General features: G+C 35.6%; 1 protein-coding gene across 1 annotated transcript in view; it reads left to right on the plus strand.

Annotated features, from left to right (window-relative positions):
• Positions 1-4,466: 4,466 nt before the first annotated feature.
• Positions 4,467-18,372, plus strand: part of LOC127834180 (very long-chain specific acyl-CoA dehydrogenase, mitochondrial-like) — a 31,197-nt gene continuing 17,291 nt past the window's right edge. The window contains exons 1-6 of the mRNA XM_052359822.1: positions 4,467-4,634; positions 9,380-9,431; positions 10,308-10,371; positions 11,404-11,468; positions 13,249-13,357; positions 14,402-14,496. Coding sequence (XP_052215782.1) covers positions 4,561-4,634; positions 9,380-9,431; positions 10,308-10,371; positions 11,404-11,468; positions 13,249-13,357; positions 14,402-14,496 — 459 coding nt within the window. The 5' untranslated portion in view covers positions 4,467-4,560. The remainder of the gene's footprint in view (positions 4,635-9,379; positions 9,432-10,307; positions 10,372-11,403; positions 11,469-13,248; positions 13,358-14,401; positions 14,497-18,372) is intronic.

Below are 18,372 nucleotides of genomic sequence, written 5' to 3' on the forward strand. Positions count from 1 at the left end.
GAGATCATTTCTAAACCTGCCAAATGATATATTGAAATTTTATTTCAAAGCGGCGCAATAGGGGGCATCGTGTTTCTGACAAACATATCTCTTGTTTTTCAATTTTTAGAAGTTGCAATTTATTTTATGGTTATCCATGACTATTTCGGTTATCATTCTCATGATTGCCGATGTGCGTTGGAAAGTAGGTTATGTTTATTCCAGGGTGACGCTTTACGTAACACACAATTATGTTAGTTTTTTTATGGATTAATGGTAGCTTGATCACATATTTTATATGCCGCTTATTTTTTTAATAAAATGTTAAAAATATTTTAAGAACAACATGAGCAAGAGTTTCGTTTTTCCATTAAAATAACAAATCTTAGCAACCAATCAGAGGAGCCGATACCATGAGACAATTGTACATGAAACAGATTACTACATGGAGCGAAGTCTAGCCAGTATTTTGTCAAAACATTGCCGATTTAAATGCAGTTTTCATTCTTATATCTAAGAATACACAATTAACTATATATTGACATATAACACATGCGTGTTTTTGTATTTGTTCATTTCCAAAATGTGTATGTATTCATTAAGAGGGTCAATTCTACAGATAGACATGCTATATCACGAGAATTATTTAAAGGAATTAAATTTCTGAAAGAAAAATCATGTAAAATCTTTACTAAAAATTATTATATTTCGGGTAGTCTTTAGTAATTTATAAAGAAACACGAAAAAAAATGAATAAAATACATACAGAAAATACGGGACAGTCATATATATATAACTTTTCAAAACATAGCACACTGCATGACAGACGTGTACTTCTTCTTATATCAATACCAAACTCTTTACGCAAGCACATAATCCGGCCAAACTTTGCCACAATTTCAAATTACAAAGAATTAAATCAATTATCATATTTTAACGAACGTTACCGGAGGATACGACTTGATAGGACTGTATCCATAAATTAATATCTTTGGGGCAGGTTGTTGGGAGAACAAATCAGATGGGAGGACGAGGCGCACAATGAATCAAGCAAAACATGTTTTTTTCAATCTGTTTCATTGTTCACTTACTATCTCGGCCACTTATTCATTAATTTACTCGTTCTTTTGCTCGGTCTTTCATTAAACCTCTAAATGTATTCATTCGCTATAAATGCATGCACAATATTTGTGTAAACAAACGGTACACTTTCTTCGCAAATACTTTAATGGGCTTTTTAAAGCTGCCGTCCTAGGAGCCAACCAATCGTTAAGACTTATAGATGCACATATACAGGAGTTGTGTTTCATATTGCAGGGATTGCACTAGCATTTTGTGTCGCCGCATGTTTTACTAGCTTTGCCAAATGTGTAGAACGCAGCTGTGCCTCATAATCGGCTGTTAATTGGATATTTAACTTAAAAAAGCAATATTATAATTAACTAAGTTAGTATTTAATGATTTTGTAACACGCATGTCTCACTTGCTAAACACTGAGTCATGTACATTTTATGCTTTATTATAATATTGTTTCTGACATATGTTTCGCGGGCGCGGAATCAGTAGGATTTAAGTCAATTGTAGTAATTATATCGTTATGAATGGAATGTGAGTGACGTTCTGATATAAATACCGGCAGTCGCAATATCAATAATGGTCCTGCAGTTTTTTATATTTCTAATTTAAGTGTGTATTTTTGTTTACGTGAGTTCGAAATCCACTGGCACAAAAACAACAAAAATACATTGTATATTAAAACAACAACACTATTAATTATTTATGTGAACTAAAGATAAAGTAAGAAAAATAATGCTTTAATATTTGTCTATATTTCGGGGAATCCGCAGATATTCCGCTTTAGCATTATCTTACCTATCCATTGTTGTCATCACGATCATTTGTGTTTTTATGGTTTTGAATAGAAGTACAGGTAGGTCATGTTTGCTCTAGAAAGATGATTTAATTTTTGAATGTGTATAATAAGGTTTAATGTTAGGTTTAATAAATGTGGTCTAAGTCAGATTTTGTAAATGTTTACTTACCACTATTTAGAAACAACATAAATGAAAGTTTCTTATTTTCGCCAAGAAACTATTTGAGCACAATTTTAAGTACATACGCATTGTAAACCAATCCGATTAGAAACAATGTGTTTTGCATAGATCATTAGTGTAGATTAATTTAATTTGGCACTATATCGACGATTTCATAACTTACATAAATACCAGTCAGTGTGAGTATGTCCAAGTTCATGAAGTCTCTCCAAGGATGAGGTTGCATTATGTGTGTCCCGGAACTCGTACATATCGGTAATTAATTTACTAGACGCACGAAAGTTGGGACGAATTTTGAATTATAGTTGCTATTGCCAACTATTTATCTGTTGTTGAACTATTTTTAATTTTGGCGTGGTTTTGTGTTATGGAAGAAGCTTGATTACCCGAAGGAAAATCCGAACAACCTCCGCGCATAGCTCGATATCAAATCCCTGCCGTTATAAGCAACCATGCATGTGATGATAGCCGAGCCACGGTGCACGGGGTACAATAATAGCGTCTTATACTATCCAAATTTCCCGTTGTTATCTTTACTTTTTAAATTTAGGTATTTTGTTTATGAACTTAAACTTATCATCTAATTTCAAAATAAGAAACTGATTCTACGTATTTTTATAATATAATACTTAAACAAGAAAGAAGGATTTTCTTGTGATGGCGGTGGTTATCGCCAGTAGCCGGGTGGAGATAACAGCTGCGTACAGTTTGACAACCTTAGCGCAGAGATTTGACACGAACAAGCAAAGCTGGATCAAACACCGCTTGATGATAGTCTAGCCACGTGGTAAAGAATGTCTACATTTGTTATTTTTACTTTTCTGTTAAATTACGAACTTTTTTTATTATGAACCTAAACTAATACACTATTTTCAAAATATATAAGAAAATTATTCAAATTTTCATAATGTTATTCCAAAATAAAAATTATATAGATCTATATCTACCAAATCTGGTAGGATTTTCTTGTGATGGCAGAGATTGTATGTCAGAGCATGCAACTATGCGTGGAGATTGGGTGTTTGCTATTTTGTATTGTACCCACCAACCTAGTCTTATTGGTTTACGGAGGTTTCGTCACACTGCAGTTTCGTCACACTGAATTTACTGTAGAAAACGGGTAGAGGGTTCGTCACAATGGTAATATATAGGTGTGAACAATACCGTGAGACTTTAGCACCTTTGATTGACACCTTTCTTCTGTTTTTTTTCTTTTCTGTTAAATTCGATAAATTTAAGTGTTTAGTTAGTATACACATGCAATTAAATGACATAATACAATGTTGATTATGATTCACAAAAACCATTTATTCAAATACAACACAATATTACACAATACATTAACATAAAAATCTCCTAAATAAACGGTATAATAATATACTTACCTTTACACAACACATACATTTATTTGCAAGCAATATTACACACACAAAAAATGTGCATATAAAACATTAAGATACAATCAAATACAAATCTACTCAATAAACGGTATAATAATACACTTACCTTTACACAACACACATTTATTTGCAAGCAATATTACACCAAAAATAAATATTTGCGTGTGTCGCTAATTGATTGTTTGCAATGCACTTATAAATATGTTTGCACTATCAAGTAATCAATAATTGAAATATCTTATAATCGTAGATTGGTAGTCGATAGGGTGTGGACGTGTTTTCATGTGCTCCACAAATATGTGTTTTATTCAAATATTACGCGCACAGAAAAAGTTGATATTATGATAGAAAAAAGGATAATATGCAAAGTGTTACATTTTTCGCATAAAATAAACAGTAAAGAAAAAAAAGTTACTTTTAAAGCATATTTATTAAAATCATAGGACATTAATTATTGCCTGTTACATGTGAATATATTTCTATTTAACTATAAAATAACACTGACAAAATTTTACAGTTTTAGCTGGTACTACAACTACTAAAATAAATACGCTTCATTATAACAAACAGTACGCTGTTTAACCTAAGTCAAACATAAATCATTTAAATAATATATACAATTAAAACCATCATTTGTTACAAAACTCAACTCAATAACGCTAAAAAATAACATAAAGACGCATATATCCCAATATATTTATTTACAACATCATATTCAATTGCAATATCATTTTAATCTATACAATATATCAGTGTGACGAAACCTCCACTGCCCTCCTTCATAATATCAGTGTGACGAAACTGCATTGTGACGAAACCTCCATCTTATTTATAAGACGCGCACAGAATGTAGAGATACTTTTTATATGGGCTAAATTTCAAATATTACCAATATAAAAAGTAGCTTAATATTTGAGAGCGTCAACAAGTTGGACAACCACCAACCGAACGGGCATTGAACCCGTCCGTCAACGAACCGTTGCTTTATATAATATATACCTTTTTTAATAGCTTTGAAACAACCCCTTTACCAGGAAGTGACGTTGCGCAATTGTTCTTTGACAGGTAGGAGAGCAACGATCGGAGCACACGACTTATCTTTATAATACAAGTTTTAAAGAATAAGAATGTTCAGATCGGTAGCAAGGGCTTCGTCTGTTGTGGGTAGCCAGCAGTTACTTTCAAGATCAGTGTTAAGAAGGTATTTTTCTAAGTTTCCATTTGTTATATTGTAAAACTGTGTCGAATATTATTCGTTACCATTACTAACCCTTATTACGCCGTCGTTATGTTTCGTAACCTACGTTTGATAATACAGCATTTTTCAATCTACACGAACTGAAAACACGTTAAAGCATATGATTTATTAAGTGGATCACAATGATGTTTAAATCTTCATACGCACAGGTTCAAAGACTAGCAATTGCAATGTGTTCAATTTAGTACAAACTACAATTGTAATTTGTATGAGTCCTATGGCTATTTTCATTGTTATATAACTTAAAAACTAAATCCAACATAAAAGGTAAACAGTTTGTTTTCGGTTGATTTAATAGCCATTTTTGTCATACCACCTATGGATGAAAGTAGCTTTTTTATCCCTTATCCTGTCCAAAAATGGACAATTCTTGTTTGAAAATGTGATAATCCTTAGCATGTAGTATCAGCCCTCTTAATAAATACATCTAACTATTTGAAGTGAAAAGATTAAAACACACACAGTTTTATATGTCAAGCTATTATTAAATGTGTATTCTTAGATATAACAACAACAACTCAATTTAAATCGGTCATGTTTTGACAAAATACTAGCTAGACTTAGCCCCCTGTTCAAGGCTGTTGTAAGCTGTATTGATGAACTACCGTAAAACGTTGTGTATAACGCGCATTTATGTATAACGCTTATCTACTTTTTTAAGCTAAAAAATGGGGAAAAAAGTTTTTGAAGCAAAAAAATTGGGGGAAAAATTCTGTACCGCAGGCAAACTGAAAATCGTTATATTTACATTTCCGATCTTACGTGTTCTTTTATTGCTTCAATTATTAATTATTTTAAAGACAATAATGATACAACTAGTTTGTGTTTTTTTTTAAATCATATGACTAAAAATAAATGTTTGGATTTAAATGAATTATGCATGAAATGCACACTTTTCACGAGGATACCATGAAGGTTTTCATCATATGTCTCCGAAGTAACTGTCCACGATTTTATCGTGGAGGAGTACACATAACGGATGGATTATTTATAACTAAGAAACTGACATTATCGATTGGTATTGTCACATGGTTATTCATGCATGACTTATTCACAACCGCGCGTTTATTTACATTGCTGATATCATGTGTTCTTTTCGAGTGTCTATAACTGACAGGAAACTTTAACGACTCAAACTTCTCAACACCATTATGACATTACCGGCGATAAACAAACAATGGAGGTGTGAAGCCTTTTTCGGGTTCGCATGTTTTGATAATAGCCCAGCTACACAAAACTTGACAGGTGACGCAAATTGCTCGATAATCACATCCTTAATCTTGACAAGACGTATGAAAACGTGTAAACAAACACAACATCAATTTTATTAACACATTTGAAAAGCAAGAAAAATAATCATAAATACATCGGGAAAGACCTTGCCGACATACTATTGTAAATTGGCAAGTGCCTCCCAATAAATTGTGTAACCCTTAAGTACAGTAGGGTATAATATTGTGGGAAAACAATAACATTTAAATAAAAATGGCTTCCTTGTTTTTCATTCTCTTCTTCAAATTAATTTGATTTCAATGCTCTGTACGTACATGAAAAAGATAGAAAATATTTACGTAACTTTATAATGTTTGTCCATCTTATTCAGATCGTAAATATAACACTATTATTAACATAGTTACAGTTTAAACACCGGGAAACCGAATGATACGAATTACCGCAACTGGGTAACTGACAGGGAAAAAATGTCTTGGCATGGCTGTAGTTGTGCATAACGCGCATCAAGTTTTTAAAATGAAATTTTGGGGTAAAAAAGTGCGCCTTATACACAACTTTTTACGGTATGTTTCTAATATTTGCCCTAATGATTGGTTGTTATGGTTTGTGACTATGCACATGACTATTGTGCTGGTTCTATAAAAAGATTATCAATGGAAAAATGAAACTCTTGCTCATGTTGTTCCTTTAATATTACATGTTTTTCACAAAAAAATGGCTCATTAAACATTTGATAAACCTACTCAGGGCAACAGATAAGGGTTGTTATATCTTTTAACGATTTGTATTTGATAGAAAACGAATTGAAATTAAAAATCTATAGCTCAGAAAACAATAATGAAAATGGAAAAACAAATTGCAATATATTCTTGGTGGTTTTAGTTGTACCGTTTTCCTCATTACCGTATTCAATTTGAATTAGTATATTTTGACCCTTAGTGGTAAGTTAGTGTTGTAAGTTAATATAGACACCAGTTCTGTCGGATTTCTATGTACAAATGAGCTCCAGCTATAATAAAATTCTGGAAAATGTCGGCTGCTAAATGCGGATGGGATAGATAACTTTCTTTTACAGCGTACACACCCCATATTTTCAATTTGTTATGTGACCCGTACTGTCAGGAAAATATGTTGAGTATATTCTCATATTTAAAAGCGCGCATTTTGACAGCTTGTTAAAATATTTGTCTCAAATCAACAGGCTGATTCCGTGTTTTAAAAAACAAATAACATTGTTGAAATATGATTCTCACTGACTTTCCGTTGATGGATTGGGTTGGAAACAAAATGACTAATCATCATCCATGATTTGTCAAAAGACAGAGGTTGCGGTGGTGTAGTGGATGAGGTGTCCACCTAGCGAGCGGGAGTTCGTGGGTTTGCTCTCTACTCGGGGAGCGTTCTAATTATCTCCTTCATAGACACCAAGTACTGGTTCTTCCCAGGAAACGGACTCGACAGGCCTTCCTGTAATAGTCAGCAATTGACTGTAGGAAGTAAAAGTAGACAATTTACTTATAGTTACAAAAATTCTTTGACAATGTGAATTTATAACGACATTATTAAGTGAAATAATGTACCGTTATTATATTTTTATGCACTATTTGCATGTACAATATAACTTATTATGCCCCCCTTCGAAGAAGAGGGGGTATATTGCTTTGCTCATGTCGGTCGATTTGTCGGTCCGTCCACCAGGTGGTTGTCAGATAATAACTCAAAAACGCTTGGGCCTAGGATCATGAAACTTCATAGGTACATTGATCATGACTCGCAGATGCCCCTATTGATTTTCAGGTCACTAGGTCAACGGTCAAGGTCACGATGACCCAAAATAGTAAAATGGTTTCCGGATGATAACTCAAGAACGCTTAGGCCTAGGATCATGAAACTTCATGGGTAGATTGACCATGACTCGCAGATGACCCCTATTGATTTTCAGGTCACTAGGTCAAAGGTCAAGGTCACGATGACCCAAAATAGTAAAATGGTTTCCGGATGATAACTCAAGAACGCTTAGGCCTACAATCATGAAACTTCATAGGTACATTGATCATAACTCGTATTGATTTTCAGGTCACTAGGTCAAAGGTCAAGGTCACGGTGACCCGAAATAGTAAAATGGTTTTCAGATGATAACTCAAGAACACATATACCTAGGATCATGAAACTTCACAGGTAGATTGATCATGACTCGCAGATGACCCCTATTGATTTTCAGGTCACTAGGTCAAAGGTCAAGGTCACGGTGACCCGAAATAGTAAAATGGTTTCTTAATGATAACTCAAGAACGCATACGCCTAGGATCATGAAACTTCATGGGTAGATTGATCATGACTCGCAGATGACCCCTATTGATTTTGAGGTCACTAGGTCAAAGGTCAAGGTCACGGTGACCCTAAAAAGTAAAATGGTTTCCGGATGATAACTCAAGAACGCATACGCCTAGGATCATGAAACTTCATGGGTAGATTGATCATGACTCGCAGATGACCCTTATTGATTTTGAGGTCACTAGGTCAAAGGTCAAGGTCACGTTGACCTGAAATAGTAAAATTGTTTTTGGATGATAACTCAAGAACGCATACGCCTAGGATCATGAAACTTCATAGGTAGATTGATCATGACTCGCAGATGACCCCTATTGATTTTCAGGTTACAAGGTCAAAGGTCAAGGTCACGGTGACCCGAAATAATAAAATGATTTTCGGATGATAACTCAAGAGCGCTTTTGCCTAGGATCATGACACTTCATACGTACATTGATCGTGACTCGCAGATGACCCCTATTGATTTTCAGATCACTAGGTCAAAGGTCAAGGTCACAGTGACAAAAAACGTATTCACACAATGGCTGCCACTACAACGGACAGCCCATATGGGGGGCATGCATGTTTTACAAACAGCCCTTGTTATTTAATAAGATAAGTCTCTTAATAGATTCTAAATTCTATTTTATTTTTTTTCTTAGTCAAATACAACTATCGTTATGATGCAATTTCTATTTATAACAACAAGTCTAGAGTAATCATTGAAACTTGGCCACCCACTGTGTGGCTTTCTAACAAAACTCTCTGAACATTTGTTGCCATGACACAGGGCAATATTCCTTTAATTGCTATAAGAAACCATAATTTTGTTACCCACTCACCTTGCTCATAATATTAAAATAAATGTATACTGGTAAGCTGGTGAGAGTTTAAAAGTGATTGTGATTAAAAAATTGCTGCCAGGTGTTGAGCCAGGTTTCCTCATATTAGTCTATTGTGAAAGCATTTGAATACTACCTGCTCGGAACTGTTCAGTTTCTTGGGGCTTGGCTGCTTGGGTCTCAGGTGAGCCCTTTAGGCCCTCATGATGATTCATACTCTGGATGTGGGCATTGGCTGAAATATATTCTAGTGAAAAAGTAATTCAAATAAGCTCAGCTGATGTGTTTGTATTCCATTTTCAGGCCTGATGTTCTTGGCGTGATTCAGTCCAGGAATGTACAAGAGGATTCAAAGGTAAAGGATAAATTAGGCATTAACAAGTTTTATGTTTTCACATAAATGTGTATTGTATTCCAGGGTGAGTTTTTAATCATTTTAGCTAAATTCAATAATTTAACTGTATCAACTATTATGTTTGCGAGAATTTTTGTAACAAATGCAACATTAACTTCAAGTACACATGTATACAACAACGAAAAATGACATTCAAATAGATAGAGAAGATCTTTGCCTGTCATAACATATTCTTTTGAAAGTAGGGTATAGTTAAACAGTTAAGAAAGTTAAGCAAATCTGCCTACATGACCATCTTCCTAGTATGTTAGTGGTAACAAATGGCATTTTCTTTTTTTGGCCTTATCATGTAAGTGAAGGTTTACATTTTTGTGTACAAACTGGGATACATTTTTTTCAGTTAATTTAACAAATTGATGTACCATAGTTCTATTATATATCAAACAAACAATGCATAGAAAGTTTTTCATAGAGATAAAGTGATCAAATGTTATCAATTTTTAAACAATTGCAGGGCTTTACCTGTTTTTGTGAAGTGGCCTTGGCCCCCCCATTTTGTGAAAAAATGAGTCGCGAATTGTTCAAAATTATGAAAAAAATGACTCGTGAACTTTCTAAATTATGAAAATTTGAAAAAGCGAACTTCTTGAAATTGGGAAAATTTGAGTTGGGAACTTCTAGAAATTGTGAAAATTTGATTTGGAATTTCCCAAAATTGTAAAAAACGGCCATTCAAACAGAAGGAAAAAAAAGCCCCGAATTGTTTGGTATTTTAATTGCAATGCGATTACAGGTGCCATATTGAAATGATGAGCTTTTATGACGTAAGCATTAATTTTTGATGGTTTGTTTTCATAAAGTGACCTTATTTTTCAGTCTTTTGGCCTCAATCTGTTCCGCGGGCAGAACAGAGTCGAGCAAGTTTTCCCCTTTCCAGATGGTGAGTTCACTTTTTTGTAAGATACAAATGACTAAATAATGAAGCAAAACTAATTTTAATTTTTGTGGTGCTTTTTTCATTGTTATTTGAACTAAATAGTCTAAATAACAAGATGACTCTATGTAATTGAGCAGTTGTAATGTTGTGAGAAATAATACACAAGTAGATGCAGTAGTCACAAAGTCCTACCCATTCAATGTTTTCTATAAATCTATAAAACGAGTTGTACTCTGCTCTGGGAAAATCAAGACTAATACATGTGTACAAGGTGTTGTACCAGATTAGCCTGTGCTGTCAGGCTAATCAGGAATAACATTTTCCTCTTTTATGGATTTAAAAAATGAAAGTTTTTTCTAAATGTGACTCCAGTCTAAGTGGGCGGAAGGTGTCGTCTCAGATTTGGACTGCACAGGCTGATCAGGGACAATTCTTTATGCACATGTATTAGTCCTGGATTTCCCTGAGCATGGCTTATGTATAGAAATTGATAGTGCATATAGGATGGGGAATGATACAAGTTTGTGTCAGTGGAGAGACAGACATAGGTACATCATGGTCGGTACTTGCCCATTACAAGAAGAGTTTTTATTTGATTCTTTTGCTTTTGCCTCATATTGTTTCATCATCCCAGAAAATTCACTTTAATTTAGGGATTTATGCCTCAAAATGAATTTTAATGCTAGAATTTTCATTCTCCTATCAGTTACATCACGTAAAAGGTATCCCCAAATACTTGATTTCCACATGCTTTAGAAAAACCCTGACAAGTTTTATATAACTTTTATGTAAGCATATCTGACTTCAAGCTTGTAAGAGCTATATGTACTTGCATAGGACTGATATTGCTGCAATGCAATAAGGCTGTGACACAGCTGCATGTCAAGCCACACCTCTGACTGATGCACATCTAGCTCTTCAATATTCTGAAAATGTTGACTTGACAGAAATTTGTTTTATTATTTATAATTCTAGAAATATATATGTGAACAAACATGAACATCGACAGTATGTTATGTTCAATTTCTTTTTCAGTTATGCACGCAGACCAAAAAGAAACCCTTCAGATGTTTGTGGACCAGACAGCAAAATTCTTTGAGGTAACAGTTGTAGAATTAACATTTTCCGTAGCTAAATGACATTTAGTGATAGTGAAGCATATTTTACTATTCAAATTCATTAAATACGTCATCAAAGGGGCCGTTTAACAGATTTTGGCATGTATTGAAGCATGTCATTAAATGCTTTATATTGATAAATCTAAACAATTGACCTAAAAATTTCCAGTAAAAAAACAAGAATACAATTAAAAAAAGAAAAAAAAAGTAAACCTCAACAGGGCTCGAACCACTGACCCCTGGAGTCGTGGAGTAAAAAGTCCCCCACCCAGACCACTTGACCATCCATGCTCATGCTTAGAGCGGATGTATTTTTATGTCCCCCACCACTATAGTGGGGGACATATTGTTTTTGCCCTGTCTGTTGGTCTGTCTGTTGGTTTGTTTGCTCCAACTTTAACATTTTGCCATAACTTTTGCAATATTGAAGATAGCAACTTCATATTTGGCATGCATGTGTATCTCATGGAGCTGCACATTTTGAGTGGTGAAAGGTCAAGGTCATCCTTCAAGGTCAAAGGTCAAAAAATAAAATACAAAGCGGCGCAGAAGGGGACATAGTGTTTCCAACAAACACATTTCTTGTTTACCTATATAAGCAATCCTTGTAGTTTCCCAAAATATAACTACAACAACCAGTGATTTTTTTACCTGCGAGTCCTGCGTCCTGGACTCACAAAAACGTCTGGGGATGCAAAGTTTTGAATTATGGGAGTCCCAAAAATGCATTGAAATTTCTCAAAAAATAATATTGTTTAATATTTGGACTTCTTCTTTCAATTCCAGGACTCATAGATTTGCAAGTTATCAAGTCCCAGGACTCAGATGAGAACATTTGTAAAAATATCACTGAACAACAGAACTTTCCAAATTATTCAATCGTTTCACGTCGCACGACGCTTTATAATTTTCAGGTTTTCAGATCGTCAAAAGATGCTTATAAGAGATATTTTAGAGCATGTTAAATGGTCAGTATTACTGTTTCCTCAAAAATATCATAACAAAAAACAAAAATTTGCGAATCTGAAACAACTTTTTTTAATTTTGTCAATTTACCAAAACGTTAAATGGCCCCTTTAATAAGATTGCTTTATACACAAATACAATGACAAGTTCATTCTGTTTTCATTTTTACATCAATTCATTCTTATGACAATTCATGACCTTGAAAGACTTATATTTAATGTTCCCCAGTTAAAACAATGTTATTTTTTGCTGGCGTTGCTTAATTTAAGTAGTCCCTGACTAGGCAACATAAAGGTAGTTGGTGGGGTCATCTAGTTTTGCTTGTCTGTATCATAACTTGCAGACATAAATACTATCAATATGAAACTTTTATAGAAACTTCATTCATACTTAATTTTCGACCAGAGTCACTTTTAATATTCAATGTGTGCTTTGTGACATAATAGCCCCTATTTCAATAAGCAGCGGGTGACTCATCTGAGTCTTGGCTTAATGCATATGCGTATAAAATATAACCCTGATAAGTGAGTGCAACCCGCACATACTTATTTGGGAAGACACTTTCCATGTATACTTGACTTCGTTAAGAGGAGACTTGCTTAGAATCACAAGGTCCATTAAAGCAAAAGTGTCATCTCTGATAAGCCCTTGTGGACTTTATCAAGAAGAATTTCATATTTGAACAATTGTCGATTCCGACAATGTTTTTATGCAGTCTTTGAAGACATACTGGCTCAGATACACAAAATGGACCTGCAGACAAATTGATATTGTTTATGTTGTATGTTTTTCCTAGACAACAAACAACAGTGACAAGAATGATGCACTTGAGACGGTTGAACCCAAGACAATGGAAGGTCTCAAGGCTCTTGGAGCTTTCGGTCTGCAGGTGCCCAATGAACATCGTAAGTCTAGCCTTTCGGTCTGCAGGTGCCCAATGAACATCGTAAGTCTAGCCTTTCGGTCTGCAGGTGCCCAATGAACATCGTAAGTCTAGCCTTTCGGTCTGCAGGTGCCCAATGAACATCGTAAGTCTAGTCTTTCGGTCTGCAGGTGCCCAATGAACATCGTAAGTCTAGCCTTTCGGTCTGCAGGTGCCCAATGAACATCGTAAGTCTAGCCTTTCGGTCTGCAGGTGCCCAATGAACATCGTAAGTCTAGCCTTTCGGTCTGCAGGTGCCCAATGAACATCGTAAGTCTAGCCTTTCGGTCTGCAGGTGCCCAATGAACATCGTAAGTCTAGCCTTTCGGTCTGCAGGTGCCCAATGAACATCGTAAGTCTAGCATTAATTTGAGCATTATTCGAGGCAAGCTGTGAGTAAAGTGTCGTTCCAGATTAGTTTCTGCATTCTGCACAGGCTAATCAGGGATGATTCTTTCTGCTTTTATGGTATGTTTTGTTGAAAGAAATTCAGAAATTTAGTCTAGGCAGAAAGATGTCCCTGATAAGTATGTGCAGACTACACAGGCTAGACTGTTATGTATCGATTTTCATAAAGCATTATTGTGTTTGCCTCTAATTGAACTTGAAAATTATTCACTGCATTTGTGATACCATTTTATAGCAGTGAAGGAAAAAACAGAATGGCCTTATGGCAAAAACTTACTTAATCTTTATTTTTGGGTTTGCTAATTGTTTGGCATGTAATGGCTTTTGAAATTGTTAAATGTTGGATGTCAATGACCTGAATAAATTTGGGTTTTTTTGCTTTTGGAGAGTAATTTTTTTACTTTCTTTCACAAGTTCTTCAAATCAGTGAAACCATAAATAAAAATTCATTTTTGTTCCATGAAAAAGCCTTAAAGACTTATTTTGATGTTAAAGCATGCATACATTTGATTTGTTAATAAGTGAAAATATGGCATTTCATGGTTTTCTACGAAGTGGTATGTATATTATTGGGCAAGTTACAAGTGCTTTTTTGCTTATACATGCATGTACACTTCAGACGGTGTGGGTCTCACAAACACCCAGTATGCGCGCCTGGTGGAGATAGTGGGGGCCCATGACCTGGGAGTTGGCATTGTCCTGGGGGCACATCAGGTGGGTTTGGATTTAAATGTGTATGATACTAGCTGATATTTGGGAGTGTAATTTCAGGGCATTGATTTTAAACAATTGGATACAACAGAGCTATTCATAAGTGTGATTTCATTGTTTGATTTTTAGCTCACCTGATTGCTCAGGTGAGCTTTTCTGACCGGTCTTTGTCTGTCGTCCGTCCGTTAACATTTTCTCGTAAACACTTTAGAGGCTACATTTGTTGTCCCATCTTCATGAAACTTGGTCAGAAGCTTTGCCCCAATAAAATCTTGGCCGAGTTCGAAACTGGGTTGTGCCGGGTCAAAAATTAGGTCACTAGGTCAAAAAAAAGAAAATCCTTGTAAACACTGTATAAGTCACATTTTATGTTCAATCTTCATTCAACTTTGTTAAAATGTTTGTCTTAATGATATCTTGATTGAGTTCAAAAGTGCTTCCAGTCTGTTGAAAAACATGGCCGCCAGTAGGCAGGGCAGTTTTCCTTATTTGGCTCAGTGCTTTCCACAGGATTTTTGTCAGGCGGCCCGGGGCTGCTAGGGGTGGTTCGGGAGGGGTGTCCCCTCCCGACGTTGATTTTTTTATAATTTAACGTGTCAATTCACGTTCTGTGGTGCGTTATAACTCAAAGAAAAACAGCGTCAAAAGACGTCATTTGAGAGCTATGACTCTTCAAAAAATTCCCCCAGTCATTTAAAAATATATATTTTTATGTCCCCCACTATAGTAGTGGGGGACATATTGTTTTTGCCCTGTCTGTCTGTCTGTTGGTCTGTCTGTTGGTCTGTTTGCGCCAACTTTAACATTTTGCAATAACTTTTGCTATATTGAAGATAGCAACTTCATATTTGGCATGCATGTGTATCTCATGGAGCTGCACATTTTGAGTGGTGAAAGGTCAAGGTCAAGGTCATCCTTCAAGGTCAGAGGTCAAATATATGTGGCCAAAATCACTCATTTTATGAATACTTTTTTAATATTGAAGATAGCAACTTGATATTTGGCATGCATGTGTATCTCATGGAGCTGCACATTTTGAGTGGTGAAAGGTCAAGGTCAAGGTCATCCTTCAAGGTCAGAGGTCAAATATATGTGGCCCAAATCGCTTATTTTATGAATACTTTTGCAATATTGAAGATAGCAACTTGATATTTGGCATGCATGTGCATCTCATGGAGCTGCACATTTTGAGTGGTGAAAGGTCAAGGTCAAGGTCATCCTTCAAGGTCAGAGGTCAAATATATGTGGCCCAAATCGCTTATTTTATTAATACTTTTGCAATATTGAAGATAGCAACTTGATATTTGGCATGCATGTGTATCTCATGGAGCTGCACATTTTGAGTGGTGAAAGGTCAAGGTCAAGGTCATCCTTCACAAGGTCAAGGTCATCCTACAAGGTCAAACATCATATAGGGGGACATTGTGTTTCACAAACACATCTTGTTTTATATTGTTTAATTGTTTTAAAACTTTCCCGCACAGATAGTAAAATCCCGACTCGAACAATTCCCCAATACATCCGTTTCAACCCGACTATTACTGTATACTTACTACTTTTCAAGTTTCTATTTATTACCCGATAATCCCGTTTATTCCGTTTTTATCAATCACTTTCTGGTAAATATTTACGATAAAAGCTCTCAATTATTTCTTTAACACAAACCTTGCCATTTTTTAAGTGACTATTTATAGATTTGATGAAATATTGCCTCTGAATATGCGTCAATCCCCTGACCTGTTGTGTGCTTGTTAAAACGCTCAATACACGCACGCTTTTGTATGCAAATGACGCGACGTTGTACATGCTGCATAATTTTTGCGCTCTTTTCAATTGAGAAAAAGATTCGACACAAAATAAATTTGCACTGCTAATTTGAAGCAAAAATAACTAACGTTGCGGTAACATTTACATTCGGAAGTGTGTTTTGGATTAAAAACGCGTTAACATCGACTTACGGCAATGGGTTTGGGATTACAAATTTAATTATTCCCATTTGAGATTTCAACAGATATTAACCGTTGCGTTATAAATTCAACGATAATTTGTTTAAACACTTTACGAGTCGAATAAATGTTTTGACGGAATTATGCATGAAATTAACGTTGTCCACGAGGATCACGGCCGGTTGCCATCATCAGTCTTCTAACTATCGATTATCGACGAATCATTTACAAGTGTGCGTAATTAATTCAACGAAAATTTGTTAAAGCGCATTACCTGTCGAATAAATGTCAGAAAAACGAGGTGAATCAGTTCATAAATGGACATGATGAAATATACATGTACTGGAATTAAATTGTTATCACATAATTGTAACTTGGAGTCATTTGCACAACTTACTCGCTATAATAATTAATTGTTTACCACTATCAATTAATTTCTTGTATTAATTATTAGTCATAGGTAACACTTATTTACAGTAAAAAGGTGTGATGATGATGCCCGAAACTGTCTTTAATGTACTGTACTGTACTAATTACCGGTTTTATATTACGTAAATGGTACAACTTCTTGCTAATCAAGCTGCGATAAACTCTTACTTCATGCCCGACGTCAATCAAAAATAATGGTCGATAGTTAACCCCGCCCTCATAAGCATTCGCGTAACCGATTGGACGATGAACTTCACAGTTTGACAACTGGAAAGTTACCAGATACATCCTTGTAAGCATTTAATATGACTGTGTAATGTGGCTAGAATAATCAATACGCACGCCATGCTATTCTCTTATCAGTGGATTATCCATTACCCCATGTGGTGTTTATGGCGATTTCTTGTGAAAGTAGGTACCGAGTGCTCTTTTAAAACAGGGAATATTGATACACTTGTTGTGAATGTAACGTAACGTTATTTGCCGCGCAGCGCTTAAGTGTATTACGTCCCTGACGTCACGCCATTTTTGTTGTTGTTTATATACGTCATTGTTTATATTTGAATCTGAAGTAAAAGGAAGAACCTGAACACACAACGCTTTGTACCTTTATTATCCCACACGATCGCGATATTGGTGCCGTGACCATCTACTCCAGAAATATGACGAAATCATTGCTGAACAGGAACGACGTGGTTTTATTGAGAGAATTGATAACGATACCCCACCCACAGGACAACTCCACTACATTCCCCACCACCCAGTGAAAAAGGATTCAGCGACCACGCCCATTCGGATAGTATATGATTGCAGCTGCCGCACATCTACCCAGTTCCCATGCTTGAATGATTGTTTAGAGTCGACCCCACCCATGTTGAATGACCTTACCACCATACTAGTGAAATTCCGTTTCCATGGTTACGCCATCACAACAGACATTGAGAAAGCCTTCCTTCATGTCGGATTAAATGAAGGAGACCGAGACGCTACCAGATTTCTATGGACAAGCGATACTTCTAATCCCAACAGCCCATTACAAACTTACCGTTTCAAGTCTGTGTTATTTGGTGCCACCTGCTCGCCATTCATGCTTAGTGCGACCATTTTGAAACATCTTGAAATAAACAAGCACGTGTCCGCAGCCAAGGTCATCGAGAAAGATATATACGTAGACAATATACTTTCAAGCTTCGAGAAAGAGTCAGATCTACTAACCTACTTCACAGAGTCCCGACGTTTGATGTCCAGCGCATGTATGAACCTCCGTTCATGGACCTCCAACAGTGAAACACTTAGATCCCGTGCAAAAAAAGAGAATGTGCTAGATACGGACGAAGTTGTTAAGATACTTGGAATGAGATGGAACCCGGTCAAGGATGAAATGTCATTTGCTGAAAGAAACATCCCAATCCTAGATGTCGTTACGAAGAGAACCATTCTAAAATACTCATCCCAGATCTATGACCCCCTTGGTCTACTTAGCCCCGTGTCCGTCAGTGCAAAG

This window comes from Dreissena polymorpha, chromosome 6 (genome assembly GCF_020536995.1).
Source record: "Dreissena polymorpha isolate Duluth1 chromosome 6, UMN_Dpol_1.0, whole genome shotgun sequence".
NCBI classification, from domain to species: domain Eukaryota; kingdom Metazoa; phylum Mollusca; class Bivalvia; order Myida; family Dreissenidae; genus Dreissena; species Dreissena polymorpha.